The 22,501-nt window shown below is 39.9% G+C and overlaps 1 protein-coding gene across 9 annotated transcripts in view; it reads right to left on the reverse strand.

The window, feature by feature from the left end:
* Nucleotides 1-22,501, reverse strand: part of RAPGEF2 (Rap guanine nucleotide exchange factor 2) — a 196,259-nt gene that overhangs the window by 64,651 nt on the left and 109,107 nt on the right. The window contains exon 1 of one of the 9 annotated variants that reach the window (XM_088132710.1): nucleotides 18,113-18,239. The exons of 7 other annotated variants lie outside the window; for them this stretch is intronic. In XM_088132710.1, the coding sequence (XP_087988836.1) occupies nucleotides 18,113-18,166 (54 nt within the window). In that variant the 5' untranslated portion in view covers nucleotides 18,167-18,239. Of the gene's footprint in view, nucleotides 1-17,244; nucleotides 17,887-18,112; nucleotides 18,240-22,501 lie in introns of those variants that run through there. One more of the 9 variants, XM_088132709.1, reaches the window with a different exon arrangement.

A 22,501-nucleotide genomic window follows, 5' to 3' on the forward strand; every position in this document is an offset into this window, starting at 1 on the left:
AAGACTTAGATTGACTCAACTGAACTATCCCCAGTTTAAGTCTTCAAAGAGCTGAAGGACATGTTCAAAGAGCAACACAGATATTTCCATAGCTGAGCCTGAAGAAATTCAGTTGGTATTGATAATAGTAGTGGTTCCCTTGTACTTTCTTATCTTTGGTTTGCATGTGTTGACCTAATAAATATACCTTATAACTTATCTTCTATACCACCCTATTTAGTTTTGTACAGTTCTGTAACTTATGGTATTATAGTCATACAGTGTATATTTAAATATATTCTACTACCCTCACATAATTACATAGATACAACACTTCACAGGTGATAAGTTGAGATGTTTTTCACCATTTATAATTTATATAGTTCTCAGTACAGATTTCCCTTGCTTTATGTAAATTCACTTTATGCAAATTTCTAATTATGCAGCTGAACATATTTGTCCAAAAATTCACTTTATGCATGCCATAACCTCTCACCAAAACCACTTGAACTTTTTCTGCCAAAATGTTTTTCAACCCTCACTCACACATTTACCATTATGCCGTACAGTTCTTCTAGTGTACATTTTGTCTCCCACTTACTCCCATACTGCAATAACTACTACTGTTACTATGTTCAACTCCCTTACCCAAAATGAAAAGGAAAAGAACACTAGAAATAAAGGTGGGTGTATTACGGTGGGTGTATTACATCATGCTGAAGCTGGTAAAGGATCACAAAATTACTTTTTCGTCACCATCGTAACTGTGGTTGCTGTACGAGGCAGTCGCTAAATGAGGATTACCTGGATAGAGATGGCATAATGTTGTACTATCTAAATGTAACAAAAATGATTAAATAAGCAGTACAGCCACTATGACTTTGCAAGTGGGAAAGATGGAGTAAGACTAATTAGTTTTAACATTAGCAACAGGATTTGAATAAACTGCATACAAACTTTCCCACCTGCTTTAGAGATACTCTTTTTTTTTTTACATTTAGGACTCTTATCTCCCCTACATATGTCTCTACCAAAGATTAATCCTAAAATAATGTATTTAAATATAAAGAATAGCAATATGATACAGTGCTGTATACATAAAATGTATGCATAACATATCTGGGAGTGTGGAAGGAAAGACTCAAGGTTGCAGACATGAGTTTTCCTTCCTTATGGATTGTGCCCCTGGAATTTTAAGAGAGCAAGGGACCATACCTGTACTGCAGGGAGATAGAAGAGAATCACTAAAGGCACAGGGTGAAAGAGGAAAAGGGGATTGTGTCAGAGAACTAAAGCAGCCAGTGGTGTGAAGAGGGGGTGGGACAAAAACAGTTGGTGGAGTGAACAAAGACACTTGGAAACTACTGCAGCTGAGAAAGGAGTAGCAAAGTCTTACAGCCTCATGAACATTCCAGAGACACAGACCAGCTACAGCCAGCAACAAGTAACTACTTTCTCCATCCTACAGACTGATAAGGACTAAGAGCCAGAAAAGCAACTCAGTATAAGGGAACAATTACAAGGCTACTTCAAACTTCAGCAGCACCTACTGAAGTATAAGGACTGGAAAGTAGAGGATAATGTAAGGCTAAGTGTAAAGTAAAAGGACATTAAGCCCTGAATAAAAGGAACACAATTCCAAGTCCTTAAAGGTGAGGGCTAGGGAAAGAACTGTGGCAATACTGCCTTTGTTGCTGGAAAAGGTGAGCAGTTAAAGAAACACAGGGAAAAAGAAAAACATACCTTTGTTAAACATTGTCACTTTTTACTATTTTTATTTATTTATTTAATTTTTTTTTTAGCAGCCCATCTCAACCAAGTGCCTCTGGGTGCAAACAATCATAAAAACAATTAACACAATTACAATACATTACAAAATAAATATATATGGCAGCTGGGAAAATTATCCCATAATTATCAGCATAGCCAGGAAACGGGGCCCTTAACACATTCTGGGCCCTAGGCCCAGGCACATAACTAGGTCTTTAGGGCCTTATGAAAGGCCAACAAGGTCAGGGTTATCCCTCCCAACATCTCTGAAGGGAGAATGTTCCAGAGGGCAGGTGCTATGGCAGAGAAGGCACGTCTCCTGGTTGCCGCCAGCCGACATTCCTTAGCTGACAAGACCCACAACAAGCCCAACCTGCCAGACTGAATTGCATGGGTAGAAACTACTGGGAGAAGATGGTCCCTTAGGTAACCCGTCCGCAAGCCATGAAGGGCTTTAAAGGTGACAACCAGCACTTGGATTGCACCTGGAAACACAGTGGCAACCAATGCAGCTCACACAGTAGTGGTGTTACACATATCGCATATCCAACACCATTTACTACCCGTGCAGCCACATTCTGTACCAGTTGAAGCTTCCAAATGCTCTTCAAGGACAGCCTCATGTAAAGCACGTTGCAGTAGTTCAGATGAGAGGTCATGAGGGCATGATGGACTGTGAGCAAAGCCTCCCAGTCCAGGAATGGACGCAACTGGCGTACAACCTGAAGGTGTGCTAAGGCCCTCCTAGCCATGGCTGCCACCTGCTCTTCCAGCAGGAGCTGTGAGTCCAAGAGGACCCCCAGATTATGCACTGGGTCCATCTGGGGCAGTGCTACCCCATCCAGGACCAAAGATGGAAGAGCTTGAGAATCAAAAGGCCCAAATACCCAGGGCTACTCCATCTTGCCTGGGTTGAGTCAAAGCCTATTACTCCCCATCCAGGCCCCACAGAATCCAGGCTTTAGGACAGGACATCCACAGCATCACTCAGAGGGCCCAGGGTGGAGATATAAAGCTGGGTATCATCAGCATACTGATGGTATCTCACACCAAACAGTTGGATCACCTCACCCAGCGGCTTCATGTAAATAGGAGAGGAGAGCGAACCGAGCCCTGGGGCGCCCCATAAAGTAGTGATTGCGGGCTGGATCTCTCCCCCGCATCAACACCAACTGGAACCAACCCCAGAGGAAGGAGGAGAGCCAGTGCAACACAGTGCTGCTAACCGAAGCCAATCCAGAAGGTTATCATGATCGATGGTATCAAATGCCAGTGAGAAGTCAAGAAGAGGAAGGATAGATGCACTACCCCCATCCTGCTCCTGCCCAAGGTCAACCAAGAGCGCAATGAATGCTGTCTCAGTTCCAAACCCCTGTCTGAACCCTGACTGAAAGGGGTCCAGATAATCTGCTTTATCTAGGGTCTTTTGAAGCTGCCACGTGACCACTTTCTCCACCACTTTTTCTAAAAAGGGGAGGTTGGAAACTGGATGAACTGTCCAGGTTGGTTGAGTCAAGTGATGGCCCCTTGAGGAGGGGAGCACCCCTGCGGCCTTAAGAGCTGGTAGAACCACCCCCTCTTTCAAAGAGGAATTAACTACCACCCAGCCCCAATTACGCGTCCCGTTCTACACAGCCTTAACTAGCCAGGAAGGGCATGGATCTAACACAGAAGCAGCCAAGCTAGCAGCTACAAGGGTCCTGTCCACTTTCTCAGGTTCAACAAGACTGAACTCCTCCCAGATAACCTTACAGGACTCAGCCCCCGTAACTTCCACTGGTTCTGCACTAAGGCCATAGTCCAGTGTAGAGGAAATATGAGTGAATTTATCCTCTAGATGTACAGCATATTCCTCATAGCAACCCTATAGGTGAATCTCAGTATTACTCTCTCTGAGGATGGTCTGGGTCAGCTGAAACAGAGCCACTGGGTGGCTACCTGTGGACACAATAATGGTGGAGAAATAATTATGTTTTGATGCTCTAACCACCACAAGGTAGGATCTAATAACAGTTCTAGATCGTGTTCGATCACCTTCACTCTTTGTCATTCACCAACAGTGTTCTAGGGGTCTCTTTGCCCTCTTCAACTCCCTTACCTGCTACATAAACCATGGAGAATTCTAGGGTCCACGGGTATAGAGAGGCTGCTCAGGCATGATCTGGTCCAAAGCCACATCCACTCCTCCATTCCAGGTGGCAAACAAGGCTTCAACCAGACTGTGTAGCAGACTTTCCGGAATAACCCCAAGCTTCCTCTGGAACCCAGTCAGGTCCATCAGTCCTGTGGGGCGGGCCAATCTAATAGACCTAGCCTCCCTGTGGAAGGGGGTGGCATCAGAAAACTGGAAGCTTACCAGGGAGTGATCTGACCATGACAGGGGAGAAATCAGTATCTTCCCCAAATCCAGAACATCTTGCTACTACTCCGACAGAAAAACCAGGTCAGGCGTATGACCACTATTTTGCGTTGGGCCCTGGATGACTTGGGAGATGTCCATGCCAGCCATGAACTCCCGAGCTGTCTCGATCCCTCTTAGAGCCCAACTTAACAAATAGGGTCTTGCACCTGGCAATCTGAGGAGCAGTGCCCCTGAATGCCTCCCATGAGTCTCAGATGACAATAGCCACCCCACTGCTTCTACCCTGGGGTCTTGGCTGGTGCCACACCTGAAACCCAGCTGGGCATATCTCAGAAAGGAGGACTCCCCCCTCCTCTCCCAGCCAGTTCTCAGTAATACACGCCAGGTCAGCTTTCTCATCCATGATTTGATCATGGATGAGGATGGCCTTATTACAAACTGATCTGGCATTCAGTAGCAGTAGCCAACAAACCAGGGGCTTGAAAGTCTGCCATCTGGGGCCTGGGAGTGAGTTTGAAGGGTTGGAACATGCTACAGGAACAATATACCTGTGATATAGTCCCTGTGAGCAGCCTGCCCTTCATCTCCCATCGTATTTCCCCCTACCCATCATTACTAGGATGTTGCAACCTGCTCTCTTCCCTTCAGAGCCCTCCCCCTCCCCTGTCCATGAAGGTCCATGCCCAAGCCCACACCCCCACACCTTACACAAACACAAAAAATAAATAAGGGGCTCCCTAATACCCAAGGCACTTCTGCATAGCACTCAGCACCTCCAGCTAATTAGGGACCCACCTCACCTCATCCCCATCTACCATCCATCTCTCCCCCAGCTCTCCCCCATGGGAGGTAGGCAGACTCAATCCACACCCCAAAACTTCCAGCTAGATGACCAGTCCAATTCCCAAATCCAGTCCTCTCAGCCAAAGTCCTCTTGGTCACAGTGACTACCACTTGAGGCAACCTACATGGAAATGGTCATCACAAGGCTTTCCAGCTCTCAACCAGAGAGGAGGCAAGATGGCTACCCAGCCATGTGGGGATGGAACTGCAGCCACAGGGCCCTAGCTGCCACAGCCAGCCTGATCCAGCCCTACATCCACCACAGCAAAATCCTTCACCTCCACCTGACTACAATGATAAAAAGTAGCCTTCATCCACATTCCAGTAGCCTTGTCTCCCTTGCTCCGTGGCCCAGTGTCTTCTACAGGCCAATAGGGGCTTCCTCCTATCCTAGCTATTATATTAGCTAAAATTGTCATTATAAATATATTATTAGGCACAGGTAAGAAGATTGGTTGTATACATTATGTTTAACAGTAGAAGCATATATTTTGTATAATAAACCAATCCTGTGTAGATATCAAAGGAAAGCATTTAGCCTCCTGGTCTGTGGTTTGTATCATAACCTAACTGGAACCCTCTCATAGGGAGACAGAGGAAGCACATTTGTACTGATACACCTGAATCTTTTGATGGCTTTTGATACTGTAGACTAAGGTATCCGGTTGGAATACTTGGGGAACTAGGGATTGGAAACACCATTTGCAACGGTACTGCTCCAAGCACTACCAGAAAGTGGTACTGAAGACTTTTTTCCAACCTACTGGGAATTTTTCTTGGGGAAATCTCATAAAGCTCTTTTGTTACTTCATATCTATAAGGTCTAACTAGGAAATACAACTTGCGAGCTTGGTGGCTATTAACTGACAACATTCAACCACATATATCTCTTTTCCTCTGAGTTAAGGTTAAATATCTCCAGTACTTTCAAATGTCTCTAGCCTGTAAGGGATTAAATATGTGAGAAAACAATCTGCAAACTTGAACAAGATAAAGATGTTGCTGATTCCAGGGGCTAAACTTCAGGTAATTTAGCTATTATTAAAAGAGCTGGCAGTTTTAAAGTCCTCCTAAATCCAGCACTGGCATTGCACCACACAAAACAGTAATGGCTATGAGGGCTGTTATCAGTCTGAGCTGATAAACCAGATGCATCATTATCTGCAGGAGTCCAAGCTTCAGTGACTAATATGTTGATAACTTCAAGGTTAGATTATTTATTATTATTGAGACAGCCCTTGAAGATGATTCAAAAATTGCAGTTGGTACAGAATTTGGCAGCACACAGCCTTCTTCAATCTCTTCCTATTTTCCATGCTGGGAAACATCCCAGGAACCCAATCAGGCATCTTCTACATACTTCCCAAAATACTCAAATGTGTCAACCCAGGCTGTCACATTGTTTCAAGCACTGGAACTATCACAACTAGAATATCAGGCTTCACTGACTCTGTGCTCAGACCTTACGCCACCAACATAACTACATCAACATCTCCCACAAACATAAACTTCAAGCCATCATCACTGATGCCAAAACAGCATACCTTGTGTCAATTTTACTAGGTACACTAGACCAAGAAACCAACTCCACAGCAAAGTTAAACTAGTTTTATTGAGATTGCCTATTACAACAGAAACTTGCAAGGCTGATTGCACTGTACCTCCTCCTCCTTCTTATAGTTCAGTGAATTAGGGACGTGTTTGTCTGAACCACTTCCAAACATTATCTGCACATTCTGGACTTAAAAAATGCTTTAGCACTGTTGTTCACAGCTTAAACCACTCAAATGCATTATTAATAAACTACAGCCCACCACTGGACAATGACACTGCACTTTCAGAGACCTTTGATGGCAGGCCCATACTTGCATACAGACTACCACTCATCCTTAAGCAGATTCTCATAAGCAACAAGAAACAACAGATCAACATGAGAACCAGACCCTACAAGAAACCTAGGTGTCTACTTTGCCCCCACATCTACTCCAACAGCACCATTACAGGTTCTAATAAGGGCATACACAAGATTAAAGGTGCCTTCATATGGTCTTCCTCTAATGTGATATATGCCATTATCTGCCAGAATGCTCTTCTGGATTCTGTGTAGGATAAAAGGGACCAACTTTGTGCGGAAGAATTAATGTACACAAGTTTGACATTAGGACTCAAAACAAAGACAAAGTAACATCACAGCATTTCAGCCTCCAAGGACAAACTATGGCAGAACTCAAAGTGACCATCTTGGAAGAACAAGACTTTAACAGCACCACTGAGCTAGAGGTTGCTAAACTCACATACATGTAAAGGTTCAAGCAGTCTCCAAAGGCATTGACAATGGGCTTTAATTCATTACAATTGTTAAGGTACTTATAATCTGTCTCATATGTAACCTGTATCTACATAACCAACCTGCATTCCCCCTCCTTTCCTCCCATCCCTGCCTCACTCCAATTTAAATTCTACTTCAGTCTGGGTACTCCATGTGTCTGATGAAGTGAGCTGCAGTTCACAAAAGCTTATGCCTTTTAACAAAATCTGTAAAGGCAGCCCTCATTTAGTGACCACAATTGGGACTGGCAGCTCTGTCGTTGTGAAGTGGTCACTAAGTGAGCCTGACCATTCTGAAATAAAATATTAGTTGTCTGGTTCAGTGAATTAAAAGGGCAAGAATCAATATATCTGATTAGAGAACAATGATTTGATCTGATTTACAGACATGAAGCAGAGACATGCCCAGCATAGGATAAGATCCAATGAACATATTTTACATTGGAATGCTACTTTAAATTAAATTATATGAAAGGGAATAATTGATTTAAAGTAGCATTCCAATGTAAAATGTGTTCACTAATCTTGTGGCCTTCAGAAATTTGTTATATCTTGAGACTATAACTCCCAGAATCACCAATAAACATGACATGTTTAACAATTCTCCAGGGAGATGATGATGATTTCTTACATACTGTTGCACATTTGCATATACTGCTTTGTGATTTGAATCACCGATTACAGAAATAAAGATAATTTCTGACTTTATGAGTCAATCAATCTGTTTACTTTTTCAATTTGTATGGCCATCCATATCAACAATCTCTGACTCTGGGTGGCGAACAATCTTAAAATAAATTAAAACCAATTCCCATCACAAATATAAAAATTAAAATATACATCATCCAAGGAAGATATCACAATTAACAGTTGCTATCAGCCAGGTGACAGGACCTTTCACACACTCAGGGTCCCAGACCCAGGCCCAGGCCCAGAACAAGATCTTTAGGGTTTTACAAAAGACCAGCAGTGTTGGGGCCATCCTAATTTCCAGAGGGAGAATGTTCCATATGGCGGATGCTATGGCAGAAAAGACACACCTCCTGGGCCCTGCAAACCAGCATTCCTTGGCTGACAGGTTGCTTCAACCACAGCTCATGAGTAATATAAAAACTAGTTAGGGTAGTAGCCAACCATAATTAAAATACATAAAAAATCAATTAAAACTTAAACAATATAGTGAACATAGTCATGATGTAAATAAATAAACAATTAACTTCCAAAACTTCTAAAATTATTGTTTAGCAGCCATTTCAGTAAGAAATTTCATTTTCAAGGAAAAATTCATTTACTGGCCAGATGACTAGTTTTATCCATCATAATCTATCTCCATAAACATAAAATATACAGAAAAGTAATTTAGTTTCAAAATAGATTACTCATTGCAAATATTAGTATGCCACCTATTTGAATGATTCTAGAGAGTTTACAATATCCACACATTAAAAAAGAAATCCATAAATTAATTCAGCATTAAACTTTAAAACAAAATCTGTCCCTGTCCTCAGTTAAAATCTCCCTCTCTGAATCTCCTATGGAAAAGGATTGCTTTTGAATCATCTTCATAAATGACAAAAGGGCAGGGACTAACCTAACTGTCAGGGGGCAAACTGTTCTAAAGTGAAGGAGTTGCCACCAAGAATGCTGTTCTCCAGGTACCAACTCTCTAATAATTCAAATCATTCTCTCCTGGTAGACGGTGTAAAGTGGGCAGATTCTACCTGGAGAAGATGATCCCAAAGATTCAAAAGTCCAAGTCATGTATGGCACCTGCATCTTGAATGTATTTATTTTGTTACTACAGTATGCTGCTGATTCCTAAAAGATCTGGTTGACTAACAGAAAATCAACACACCCACCTCCAAAAAATAATAAACTCATCCATAAGACAGCCCAAATATAGTATCAAAAATATAGAAAAAAAGAAAGATGATATAAAAAACATGTCTGCTAAACTAAAATGTTCAATCACAGCAAACTGCCCTCATGTGCTTGATGGAATAACTAGGTCTTAACCTAGGCCCAGAATGAAGGGAGCAGACTGGATCTCTGTGGTGAGGAATTCCAGCATGGGGCCTGTCAATATATAAGGAGGATGACCTAGTGACAGACAGCTGCATAATGCCAGCCATACACAAACTGCAATCCATTTCAATGTGCCTCGAGGGCAGCAGTATATTTCAAAAGTACTTTATACGTGGGAAATGCTTGAGGTCCTTAAGATGCAATGAGGTGGGGGGGAGAGATAGCATAGCAAATTGCACATGCATCACAAAACTACCATGCCTCTTTTATCAAAAGAACCAAGAATATTTGCATGTTAGCCATTTCAGCAGGTCACCTTCCAAAATAAAATAAAATGTAATTACCCCTAATTGTTGATTTGTGACAGAGGCCACAGAGGTGATACCAAAAATAGCAAAGTTTCCAGAGTACTTTTTCAGGTCGGTTTTGTTCACTTACGTAGGAAATGTTGAGATTGAGAGAAAAGTAGGAGTTAATAAAATCCACAAGCCCCAATTTTTTTATTCCCCCAACATCAGCCAAGCATGTTTCCATTTTCTCTGCTTTATAAAAACAAAGTGGGAGGAAAAGAAAAGCAGCACAGCCTTCAGTTCCAATGAACTGAGCAGGCAGAGGCTCTAAGATGTCTGCAGCAGCTCAGTCACGCCACAGATAACAACTTGTTTTCTCGGAATGGTACATTTTCTGACCATCTGCAAGATGGTGATGAGGAGGAGGATTAGAATTCACATGACCAGTCCCTCTGCTTACAGATACCTTCAGTGCTACAAGGAATATGTCTCATATCTATCTTACCATACATAAAAGAAGTTAAACACTTCCAACTTCTGGAATGCTCATTGAGATACTGAGGGGCTGAAATCTTCCTTAAATAACTGAACTGAATTTCCATTCTCAAGTAATGTGCTTTTGGAACTCTTATAAACTTCATAATCCTTCTTCTCAGTGTGGCGTCTGCTGATTTAGTTTATATCCTTTTTCCATCCTAAGAAAATAAGCCCTTAGAATCAACCAATTAGAACCTGTCTTCAGGTCAGAACTGACTTCAGGAAATAAGACAAGCTCAAAAGCTCCATCTAGATGCCAGCGTGACATCTACCTTGCCAATTTTTCAGAAGAAAGAATGGTTTCAGAGAGCTTCAGGGAATGAGTGGGTGTTCAAAGAAGGAAGAGAAGGAAAAGGAAGAGACGGGAAAAGAAAAAAATAAATAAATCTGAGCAAAGAGAATGGCAGCAGAAATAGAACTAGTCTGGACTTCCATAGTAGAAAGTTCAAGAATTATGGAATTGTCACAGAAAAGTACTTCCATTGTCAAGCATGCCATTTATACAGAGTGGGACTGTGAAAAATACTTCTCTCAAGGATCTTAAATGAGAATAGCACAATTATCAAGCAATCTGACCTCAAACTGAGAAGAATGTATTAAACAGCCAGTGAAACTACTGAAATAAGGAAATAATATGCTGTATCTGAATAATTTTCAAAGATAATTTCATAAAGAATGTGCCACAGCAGCCCAAATGTGCTGTAATGACACCATGTATCACTATGATCTTTACAACTGGACTCAGTAGGTCTAGATTTCTACTGTATAAACTATCTAGTAAATATTTATATTTGGGGGGGAAAACCCTAAATAATTATATAAGCCCATACTGTTGGATGAACAGGTATATGGATTAACTGAATTACTATACTGATAGTGTGCGAAGAGAGAAATACATTGAGTATCAGCCTGACAGTGTTGCAATACAGATTTGCTGGAACAAGCAAAGTACGTGGCTATTCATGTAACACAGCCTTTCTCAACCTTTTGACCCTGGAAGAACCTCTGAAATATTTTTCAGGCCTTGGGTAACCCCTACACATTCAGGCTCAAATATAGGCCAGAAGTTACAAAATTATTATATTTGTTTCATGTGTAGGCCTGTATATATGCATTAACAGTGTTCTTAAACAAAAAATAAAGAACAGAACTTATCTCTTTAATGTGAAACCTGTGCTTGTTTTTTGCTGCACAAATACTCAATTCTAGGCTGAACTTCAATTTCGGAGATCAATTGTAGGAAATTTTTGGCCTTTGTGGGTTGTGGTTTTTTTGGGCTATTTTGGGCTACTTTTAAGGGTGTGTACAGTTTTTGAGCAATATATCAAACTGTCAAGAATGATAACTGCAAAATGCATTCCAAGGACGCAGATGATGCTGGCACGCTGAGTCGGGTTGGCTGGCCTCCTCCCGTCTCCCTGCACTACCCGCACCTCATTCCCCAAATCCAGCTTATCCTTTCTCACCACCACCCCTTTCTACCTCCTTTCCCAAGGACCCCTTTACAAAACTAGAGGGGAGCTGACACCTTGCAACCTCCAACACCTCTCCCCTTAATATTTGGACTCCTCAACCTCTCCTGAAATCTTGGCACCCTGATATGAAGCCTTCACCACAACCACCACTTTTTCCTTTCCCTGCCTCCTCCCCCCCCACCTTTGTGGGTGGCTCCTGCTGCTGCTTGTGCCTGGGCCAACCCAGTCCCAGATGCAGAAAGGCAGAAAGTGTGTCTGCAGAAAGGCAGGTGCATGCTAGCACGCCGGCAAGGAGAGCCCCAGCATGGAGGCCCTGGCAGCACTCTCGCACTCTCTCACCGCCTGCTGCTCCTCTCTCCTCTCCTTCTCACTCCTCACCTCTCCACTTGCACGTGCGCACACAATCCCCACCCCTGCTCAGGGTCCACACAGCTCTGATGGGCCAACCCAGTGTTGGAGGCTGGAGGGTTTTTTTTTCAGTCTCTGTTTTTTAAATAAATCATGATCTCCCAGGGAACCCCTAGGGTTCCGCAGAACCCCGGCTGAGAACCCTAACGTAAGAGAAAACAAGTTTTTTTCACTGCCTTCACTCAAGGCCCAGCACCACCTTAATGTTAACAGAATCCAGGGTGCAAAGTTCAGTTCTAGTTGGCAAGCTATTTTTTCTCCTATTTCGAAGGGCTATTGCTTTACGATCCGTATCTACAACATACTTTTCATGAACATGAACTACATCATCTGTAGCACCAAGTCTGCTAACATCATGACATGAGTGCTTGTTATTCAAAACAAAAGCACATTAGTAAAAGTAATAGAACCAGTAGAAATGACTCCACAGCTGCTCCTTTTGAAAACAATCAAAGGCAAAAAGTGCAAAAGGATTACTAGGTTGCCTATACAACAAACTTTTCAACTAAATCCACATGTTCAGAGTTGTGTGCTTCATAACCTATATTTTTCATTAATTACATCAACTCTTTAAATAACTATAATGTATTATCATATTCCCAACAGAATACCAATGCAGATTTATTGGAAGCAAACTCACATGAGCTTTAATATACAAAATAATAATAGTACACTGAAAAGTATTTTAAAAATCCAGAAAGGATGAAGTTGTAAATAATATTTAAAGCAACACACAATTTATTTTACAATATAATATGCCCAGTAAGTTTTATCTTATGACCTTTTGAAATAACATGTTCCAAACTGAGTTGGAGAAACTGTCAGGCCTAGCCCAAGGAACTCCAAGAGACAATGCAAATTCAGTTCAGCTATGTTTATTAGCTACAACCTCTAGCAAGAATCTTCCCAGACTGAAACCCCAGCTCCCAAGTCAGCCAGCCACAACAGTGTGAATTCCTCAGGGAGGTGCCAGTCTCATCCTCTTGTAGCTCCCACGCTCCTCCGGCGAGCTAAGAAAATGTTTATCTCCCTAAGCCTGGCCTTCATAATTCCATTCCATCACAGAAACTCTTCAACTCCCCAAAACATATTAAAATGAATATGGAATACTAATAATATAAAATACAGTTCTTTTATTTTGAGGTTTATTTTGAATTTTCACATTTTTGTGAGGAAAGAGCTTTTTATACTGTAGGTGCTGTTCCTGTCTGTGCCATTATGAAATGGAAAAGTAGCACATTTTATCTCCCCCTTTCACTCTTTCTCTGCATGCAAGCAGGCACACATGTATGTATTAGTGTATGTATAAATGCGTATATGTTTAAATGGATCTATACAATTCATCAATCAAAATAGCTTCCTCTAATCCCAAAATGCTGACATAAAAGTAGGATTTTTTTTTTGTTTCTTTGTCTTGCTTTGTACAAACATACTGATGAGAAAGCCAAGAGACATTCAGTTTTTAGATGGCAAAGTAGCATCAATTTGTGCCTACACATTTTTGCAACTTGATATCCATATAGTCTCTCAAATTACAACAGCACTTTTTTGTTGTTTTTAAATCTGAGTACTAAGTTGCAGCCATGTGAATGAGCTGTATTCAGTACTATTAAACATGTGTTAGAATAGATTTTACTGTTTTTCTTACGTAATCCCCAGTGCCTCAACTCATGATGTAAATAACTAATAATTCTTAGCAATTAATGATGAAAAGGCACCCAGCAATTGCCAACTCATATAGAAGATTCTGGGACTTCAACTATCAGGAACTCTACTGAGATGATGCAAATAAATTAAACAACTTTGATTGTTATAGAACAAATAGCTTGTTAATAAGTTAATTTGGCAAATTATGGCCTCATAAGTCCATAAAATATTCAAACTAGTCCAGCAAATTAAAAATATTTTAAATGTAAGAATGGGTACTGAGAAAATCAAACAGAAGACAATATTAACAGATGGCAAAAGTTGAAATGGAACTTTAAATTATGAAATACTATTTCATATATTAGACCTTCATTTATTTCTGAATCTGTTACAGCCAATATTCATGAAAAGGGGAAAAACACTTAAATGTTGCACTAAAAGCTTCTATTCGTGTTTTTCTGTAAGATTTACATCAACCTTTTGCTTTTCAAGAAGCAAATGATCATCAATAGTAGATAATGCCACAAAGCAAATAGAGAAGACTGTAACATACACAATATAGAACTTACCAAAAAAACCAAAAAACAACTTGGAAGGGCACCTAGCAACTATCCTGTAGATGCTTGTCTCAATAAAAACATGGTCACGCTTTAAAAGACTATAAGACTGGTATCTAATCTCCTTTCCATGGAGTTTCAAAATCAGGATACCATTGGGAAGAAATAACCAGCACATTTTACTTCACAGACAGATGAATTCAGGAGGTCGATATCTCTCTCCCCCTCCCTCTCTCTCCCCTTCAGATCTTTTCATATATTTTACTTGGTACTCTTGAACTATGATCAGCACTACAGGTAGTCCTCGCTGAGCAACTGCCTCGTTTAGCTATTGTTCACAGTTACAACAATAATGAAAAAGTAACTTTGTGACCAATCCTCATATTTAGACCTTCGCAGGTATGTAAAGCAAAGGAAAGCTGAAGTAAGACTGTAAGCACAGTTGCAGTTTCACTTACTGACCACTTAGCTTAATTACCAAGTTGCCAGTTTCAATTGTGGTTGCTAAACGAAAGCTACCTGTATACAACTTTGCTTTGTTTTTCATGTTACTAGGATAACACCCATAGTGTAAAGTACACTTCTATAACTGTGCAGTGCTTCTGATTCAATTCCAGAAAGGTATTTTGGGACACATAGAGAAGCAAATGTAGTATTTGTCTGCAACTCTTTAAAGCAGCCATATTTTTTTCTGGTATCAAGCAGCAAGGCAGCCATGCAATCCCATGAAAGATGAAGGTGCATTAAAGAGTTGCAGACATTTGTACTTCTGTATATTCTGAAGCAACATTTTTTTTTCACCAAAGGTACGTTGATAAGAAATTATGTAATGAGGGTCAAGATTCTGTCTTTCAGCATAACTAAATAAAACCTGAAACAAAAAGAAGTAAATTTGATATGGGGGGGAGGAAGAAGTCAATAAAAGAAAGATCACCTTCAAAAATGGACCAAATCAAGGCTGTGGAGAAAAACGTTTGCAGAAAATCCACTAAATCATCCTTATGGGAGAGGCAGATGGGAAGTGACTCAGAACGCTTGTGATTGCTCTAGTCAAAGCTCCCCTCCCTCCTGTTCACAGGACACAGAGCAGAGCATATACAGCCATCCTTTGCTTCCTCATGCACATGTACACAAACAAATGGACACTGCTGGTAAAGGGGATGGAAAGAATTCCAGATGTCATGCTCTCCATGCTTTTCCTACTTTGTTGGAACTGAATCTGAAGCACTCCATAGCCTTATCTTCTATACAGGGAACTTCTTTGGTAAAAAGTAACAATGGAGAAGGCAACAGACTTCAAGCCTAATCTATACAGGTTTCCTGAAACCATCTGATTGGCTATCTTGGAACTCAGGATGTTTAGGAAATAGACTTTTTGTCTTATTTAGTGTGAATATTCTTATGCTTGTCCTACGATTCCTAAGTATAAAAGCCTAAGTAATGTCTTCCTGACCGTGTTAAGACGACTGTCAATGGACAACCCCTCTTTTTTTTTACACTTCTACTCTAATGTAAAACTTGATTATTTTGTTCCTATATAACTTAAGCATTCCATTTTTGAGTCAGTTCTTAGCATGAGAAGTTAGGGTTTCAGGCATGCCAACTGGAAAGAGAATGCGCATTAGGGTAATGGTTACTGTTGTCACATCAATATCTTGCTAAAGAAGGGGAAGGCAGTACTCTCTCTTTTTGGAGCTCCACCCTTATTTAAAATGAAACAATCAGCACAGTGATTCATAAAGGAAAAGAATATGTATAGACTTCTAGAGCATATGACATTATTAAAGATATTTAAAGAATTAATCTAAATGGTAGCTGTTTCTTAATAATTCACTAACAAGATATTATTTTGCAATTTTAAAGTCACCAGTTTATAAATACAAACAACCATCTGATATATTCTGGTTTTAGTTTTCTCTTTAACGTTGTCTCAATTTTCCCTCTCTCATACACAAAGTATCACTTTTATCCATAGATTACTGAAGCCTAGTACATTTTATTGTATGGAAAACCTCCTACTCCACATTAGGCCTTATGTCACTTCAGCAGGAATATTACATGGCAACCTGTTTAAGGATGTAGGATAATCATATATAAATAGTCATACCTGCACAAAGCATTTTTTTTAAAAAATCGTTTACTAAATAAACATAAGTATATAAGTAATGCTTACTATTTATTTTCACATGTTTTAGGGTCCTGTAAAGTTTAAATGACAAACGAAGGCCGTAATTCAGACAGCCATGCAAATAAACTGGCACTGCCCAAAGGGGCTTTTGACCTCTGTTTTTCAAACACCAGTCTCTTGCATAGCATGGCAAACTGCTTTGAAACCTCAAGGGAATTTCTGAGGCAGTTTGATCAATGCGGCAGTGCGGGGGGTGGGGGGGGAGTAAGGGGCTGCCATTCAAAGGAAAAAAGGACAGCTCTGTTGGGCACAGCTACAGCTTTCTGGATTTTGGCCTTAAATTTTTGGCATTCAAGAGTCACACTTAAAATTTTTCTCTTCTGTTTATGAATGCTATTTTCACAAACAACAAACAGCATCCACCTATGGGATTACTAGATGACAGAAGTGTAGTTGACTCATGGGATCAATTAAAAGGGCTAGCATTTATTTCTTGTCCATTTTAAATAATTCCAATTTTTAACAAACATGATTTGCCACACAGGCAAAAACCAGATTTATCATGTGCACACAATGAAATATTGTCTAGAGAATTATTCCACTACACTGTACATCCTGAAGTAATTTTAACTTCAAAAGAAATATGGTCAGAAGTTCAACTGAAGTAAACCCTACATAAAGTTAATATTACAAACTTCTTTATATAGTATTTAGAAGCATGCAACTTAAAAATGTTAAATATAAATGAAAAAAAATTAAACCCAAGCTGATTCTACTGCAATGATTCACCATTATTTCCACAAAAGTAAAATGAGCATGAATACAGGCAGCTACAATTTAAAATTAAATTTAGGAAAAAAACCTTTAAAAAATAAGCAGAATTTGCTATACTTACTGAATATTTCTCCTGCTGGCCCATAACTCCATGGTTAGCTGGGATTGCAAGAGGTTTCATAATGAACAAACATATGCCGAACTTAATTTACACATGATATACTAATTTCTCATGAATAGCAATCAACCTCTACTGCAATAAATTAAATAACGAAAAAACAGGGGGGAAACAAGCCAAGAGCTCAAAGTATCGTTCACAAAATCTCTCACACTGGTAGTACAGAAATATAATCCAAACAGCGTTTGCCTCCATTTTTGTAACACTTTATATCTTAAGCATGCACAGAGGTAAAGTGCCTAGCAACACCATACATATCCAGCATTCTTCTACAAGAAACGGGAGCATTCCCTGAGAGCAAAAAGGAGGAAAAAAAAGGAGGGGGGAGCTAAAATGGCTGACTGCACACAAGACTCCCTCAAAAAAGCTTAAAACCATATAGTATTAGTCAGGATGCAGGAACCAGCTTCCTGTATTCAGCCAAGATTGTCATTTCTCCTGTTTAATTTGCAATCACGGTGACAGAGAGCTTCTAAGCCCCATTTTTTTAAATTATTATTTTAAAAATCAGGGCAGAGCATCTGAATAGGGACCTCCTCCATGGCTGCTAATGATGCTGACAGGATGACCAGTGATCTCTGTTCCACTCAACTAGCCAAGTTTGCACAATTAATCTAAGCAGCATAATACTGACGGACATTTAATTTAATAATGTCTGTCCCTCACATTCAAGGAAATCGTGTCTAGCACCAGTAGGGTCACTAAGAAAAGGAGGGGGGGAGCACCAAAGGCACATACACAGAGAAAAACAAACCTAGAGAATCATGAGTCTGAATGTAATACGCCAATATAATTACGTTATTGTGCTTACTTTGGAAGACCATGGCTGCAGGCAGTTGGCATAGCAACGCACAAGGAAAGCCATTTCCTTGGTAGAAAGAACGCTTCCTTTTCTAAATAAAAAATTCCTCTTAGGATACAAACGGCATTGCTGCTTCCTGCAGAAAGCAAAGACACTGTAGTCTGTCTCTTAACCTGCACACAGGCACACTCAATGCAGTTCTAATGATGTAAGTCGATCTCTCACTGCCTCCCTCCCTTCTCCCCCATACATCGAAAAATTCAACTCAAATGGAAAGACACATTCCTTGTCGCTCACTCCCTCAGCTGCTTAACTATTTCACTCATTAAGGTACAGATGGACAATTCAGATAGAGTAACAAGCGCTTGCCTGTATTATATCGGCTTCTGTAGGTCAAGCAAATCCCAGAGGGGAAGAAATCCATTGGTTGCTGGCTCCAATGTCTTACTACTGAAGGCAGGATAGGAATAAGGAGACTTACTTACTTAACAGCCTCTAAACTAAATATAAATTTTCACCAAGGTGAATATAATGCATGGTGTTGGCTGACACCTCCTCGTTCCATACTTCATCCAAAAATAATATTGCACCAAAGCTGTAAATATCTCTATCAAGTATTCATTAATGGACTACTTGACAAGGTTTCAAATCCACAAATATGGAACAGTTTAGGTAACAGTGAACTAAGAAGGTCACGGGTGTGGGTTTTTAAAATCCTCAATTGAAATTTGCATAAATGACAACTACACTTTGCCACAGAGGTTGAACAAGAAGTTCCCATTTAAACAGGTGTTCATAGTTCACAGAACACAACACTATAATAGGAAGGCACACACTCAACTAGTATTGCTCAATTTAGCCCCTTAATTATTTTATTTTTAAAATGTGTAATTAACATACTATTATGGCTTAGGAAATCAGGTTAAGTCCATTTTTATAAAAAGAATGGAAAAAGTATTTTTTATAAATTTTGATATATACGTATCTTGGCAAACTATATTGATAAATATGTGACTTGGCAAACTATATTAAACCAGTTTCCTCATTGTATCAAGAAGCAAAACATCTGCCAGCCCAGGACACAAGAGTTTGTTGGTTATATGAACATATTTGTAAAATCACACATACTATAGGCAGTAATTTTCAGGAAGACAAGTGTGAATGCCCTTCTGCAGCAAATCCTGATGGGAATAAAAACATTTGGAAGTGTTGTAACTGCTCATCTTGTCACATATTTTGTCTTAAGAATCAACCCAAATATTCTTATAATACATAGAATCATTAAAGTTATATAAATATACATTTACATTATTCTTACATTATTTGGTAAACTACTAAACTATTTGATAAGCATGTCTTCATTATGGGATTGATTTCCGCTGATCAGATAATTTTTTTTCCTTTTTTTAAATGTTGACATGCTATCTTTTTAAAAAGATAACACAGGAATTAACACTTGAATAGAGGTGTAAATCTTTCAGAAATTCTGAAAGGGGGTGAGTTCTTTCTGATTTTAAAAAATGAAGTATTTGAAATTTTTTTTTTAAAAAAAGCTTTTATAGATCTAAAGTCACTTTGTTATTCTAGGAACATGTTTACCTTTAATGTTAAATATAAAATAGATTTGGCATATTACATTAAAAAGTTTGAGGTTGATTTTGCCACAAAATAATCCTATTAGTAAGAATTCAACTACAATTTACATACAGGTGAAACTCGAAAAATTAGAATATCGTGCAAATGTTCATTTATGTCAGTAAGGCAACTCAAAAGGTGAAACCAATATATGAGGTAGATGCATTACATGCAAAGCGAGGTATGTCAAGCCTTATTTTGGTATAATTGTGATGATTATGGCATACAGCTTATGAAAACCCCAAATTCACAATCTCAGAAAATTAGAATATTACATGACATCAATAACACAAGGATTGGAAATAGAACAATATCAGACCTCTGCAAAGTATAAGCATGCACATGTACTCAGTACTTGGTTTGGGCCCCTTTTGCAGAAATGACTGCCGCAATGCGGCGTGGCATGGATGCTATCAGCCTGTGGCACTTCTGAGGTGTTATGGAAGACCAGGATGCTTCAATAGCGGCCTTCAGCTCCGCTGCATTGTCCGGTCTCATGTCCCTCATCTTTCTCTTGGCAATGCCCCATAGATTCTCTATGGGGTTCAGGTCAGGCGAGTTTGCTGGCCAATCAAGCATAGTAATCCCATGGACATTGAACCAGGTTGTGGTACTTTTGGCAGTGTGGGCAGGTGCCAAGTCCTGCTGGAAAATGAAGTCAGCATCCCCATAAAGCTCGTCTGCGGAAGGAAGCATGAAGTGCTCCAAAATCTCCTGGTAGACGGCTGCATTGACCCTGGACTTAATGAAGCACAGTGGACCAACACCAGCAGATGACATGGCTCTCCAAATCAACAGAGACTGTGGAAACTTCACACTGGACTTCAAGCATCGTGCATTGTGTGCATCTCCATTCTTCCTCCAGACTCTGGGTCCTTGGTTCCCAAATGAGATGCAAAAGTTGCTCTCATCAGAAAAGAGGACGTTGGACCACTAGGCAACAGACCAGTTCTTTTTTTCTGTAGCCCAGGTAAGACGCTTCTGACGTCGTCTGTTGTTCAGGAGCGGCTTGACAAGAGGAATACAACATTTGAAGCCCATGTCCAGGATCCATCTGTGTGTGGTGGCTCTTGATGCACTAACTCCAGCCTCAGTCCACTCCTTGTGAAAGTCCCCAACACTTTTGAATGGCCTTTTCCTGACAATTCTCTCCAGGCTGTGGTCATCCCTGCTGCTTGTGCACCTTTTTCTACCACACTTTTCCCTTCCACATAACCTTCTATTGATGTGCTTTGATACAGCACTTTGGGAACATCCAACTTCTTTTGTAATTACCTTTTGGGCTTTCCCTCCTTATGGAGGGTGTCAATGATGGTTTTCTGCACAACTGTCAGGTCAGCAGTCTTTTCCACGCTTGTGATTCCTACTGAACCAGCCTGAGAGACCATTTAAAGGCTCAGGAACCCTTTGCAGGTGTTATGGATTCATTAGCTGATTAGAGTGGGACACTTTGAGCCTAGCATATTGAACCTTTTCACACTATTCTAATTTTCTGAGATTGTGAATTTGGGGTTTTCATAAGCTGTACGCCATAATCATCACAATTATACCAAAGTAAGGTTTGACATATCTCACTTTGCATGTAATGCGTCTATCTCATATATTGGTTTCACCTTTTGCGTTGCCTTACTGACATAAATGAACATTTGCACGATATTCTAATTTTTCGAGTTTCACCTGTAAACTACTAAAATATATTAGTGCAGCTGAAACAGAGGTTATTTACTGAATTCAGAGCTCTCTGAATTATCTTTATCTTTCAATGAAGAAGTAAACAAGAAAGAAAAGTGCTACTGTTTCTTTCACAGATCCCAAGGACAGACTCAGGGCTATGAGAAGAGAGCATTTCCAATTCTAAAACTTTATATTTGGTTTGCTTCTCTGAGCATGTAAGGGAAGCAGTTCCTAGGTTTTCTCCATTAAAATCCATAGAAATATTTGGGGCACTGCCAACCCCACTGTGCTCCTATCCTTTAAGGCCTCATCAGACTGACAGGAAGACAAGAACAGATTTTCCAATCTCAAGAAAAATGAACAAGTTTATTCTCAAGAAAAGGAGGCACTGAATCTTTTATCCATTTCTTGGGAAATAAGTGTCCCCTAAAGACAGCAATCTGTTTACTCTTACAAGTACTCAAAAAAGAACTGAAAAGATCTTGTGTAAAAAAGTATTTTTGTTGGGTTCTTTTAGAGGCTGCCTTCAGGGATAAAGAGTTTCATTACATGAACACCTTGCTTAAACATTATATGAACATCTTGCTTTAAATGTATTCCTTATTCTAAACAAAAATAATTCATAATTCCTTTATTAATGTTTTATCTTTCTTAAATTGAGGTGAAAAGGGATTACAAGAAAAGAAAAATAATTAGTGCTTTCCTGATTTTCCCCCCATACCTTCACATATCTAGGCCTGATTAGCTGTATGCTATCCATGAAGCCCAGATGAGTTGACCACCAGGAATGAGATGACTAAAGCCATCATATGCTTTAAAATAGCAAAGACACTCTTTAAAAAAAGGAGAAAAAATGTTTACCCAGTTACTGAAAGACATTTTAATACAATTTGCTGCATCCCTCTCCCATTCAAAACAGAAACCAGAATGGTGTTTGACTCTTACTTTAACACAGGCAATAGAACAGCACCCTCTTGTGAATCTCAGGCTAATTACAATGTGCATAAGAACCGACACTGACAATATTTGGAATCAAAGTGAGAAGCAGTTAGGAAAATCACTTAGAGTGAAGTCAAAAGAATTAGAAGA

This window comes from Python bivittatus, unplaced genomic scaffold, assembly GCF_059951505.1.
Source record: "Python bivittatus isolate LINGU-HERP-01145 unplaced genomic scaffold, Pbiv_v1 ctg000070_np1212, whole genome shotgun sequence".
NCBI classification, from domain to species: Eukaryota; Metazoa; Chordata; class Lepidosauria; order Squamata; family Pythonidae; genus Python; species Python bivittatus.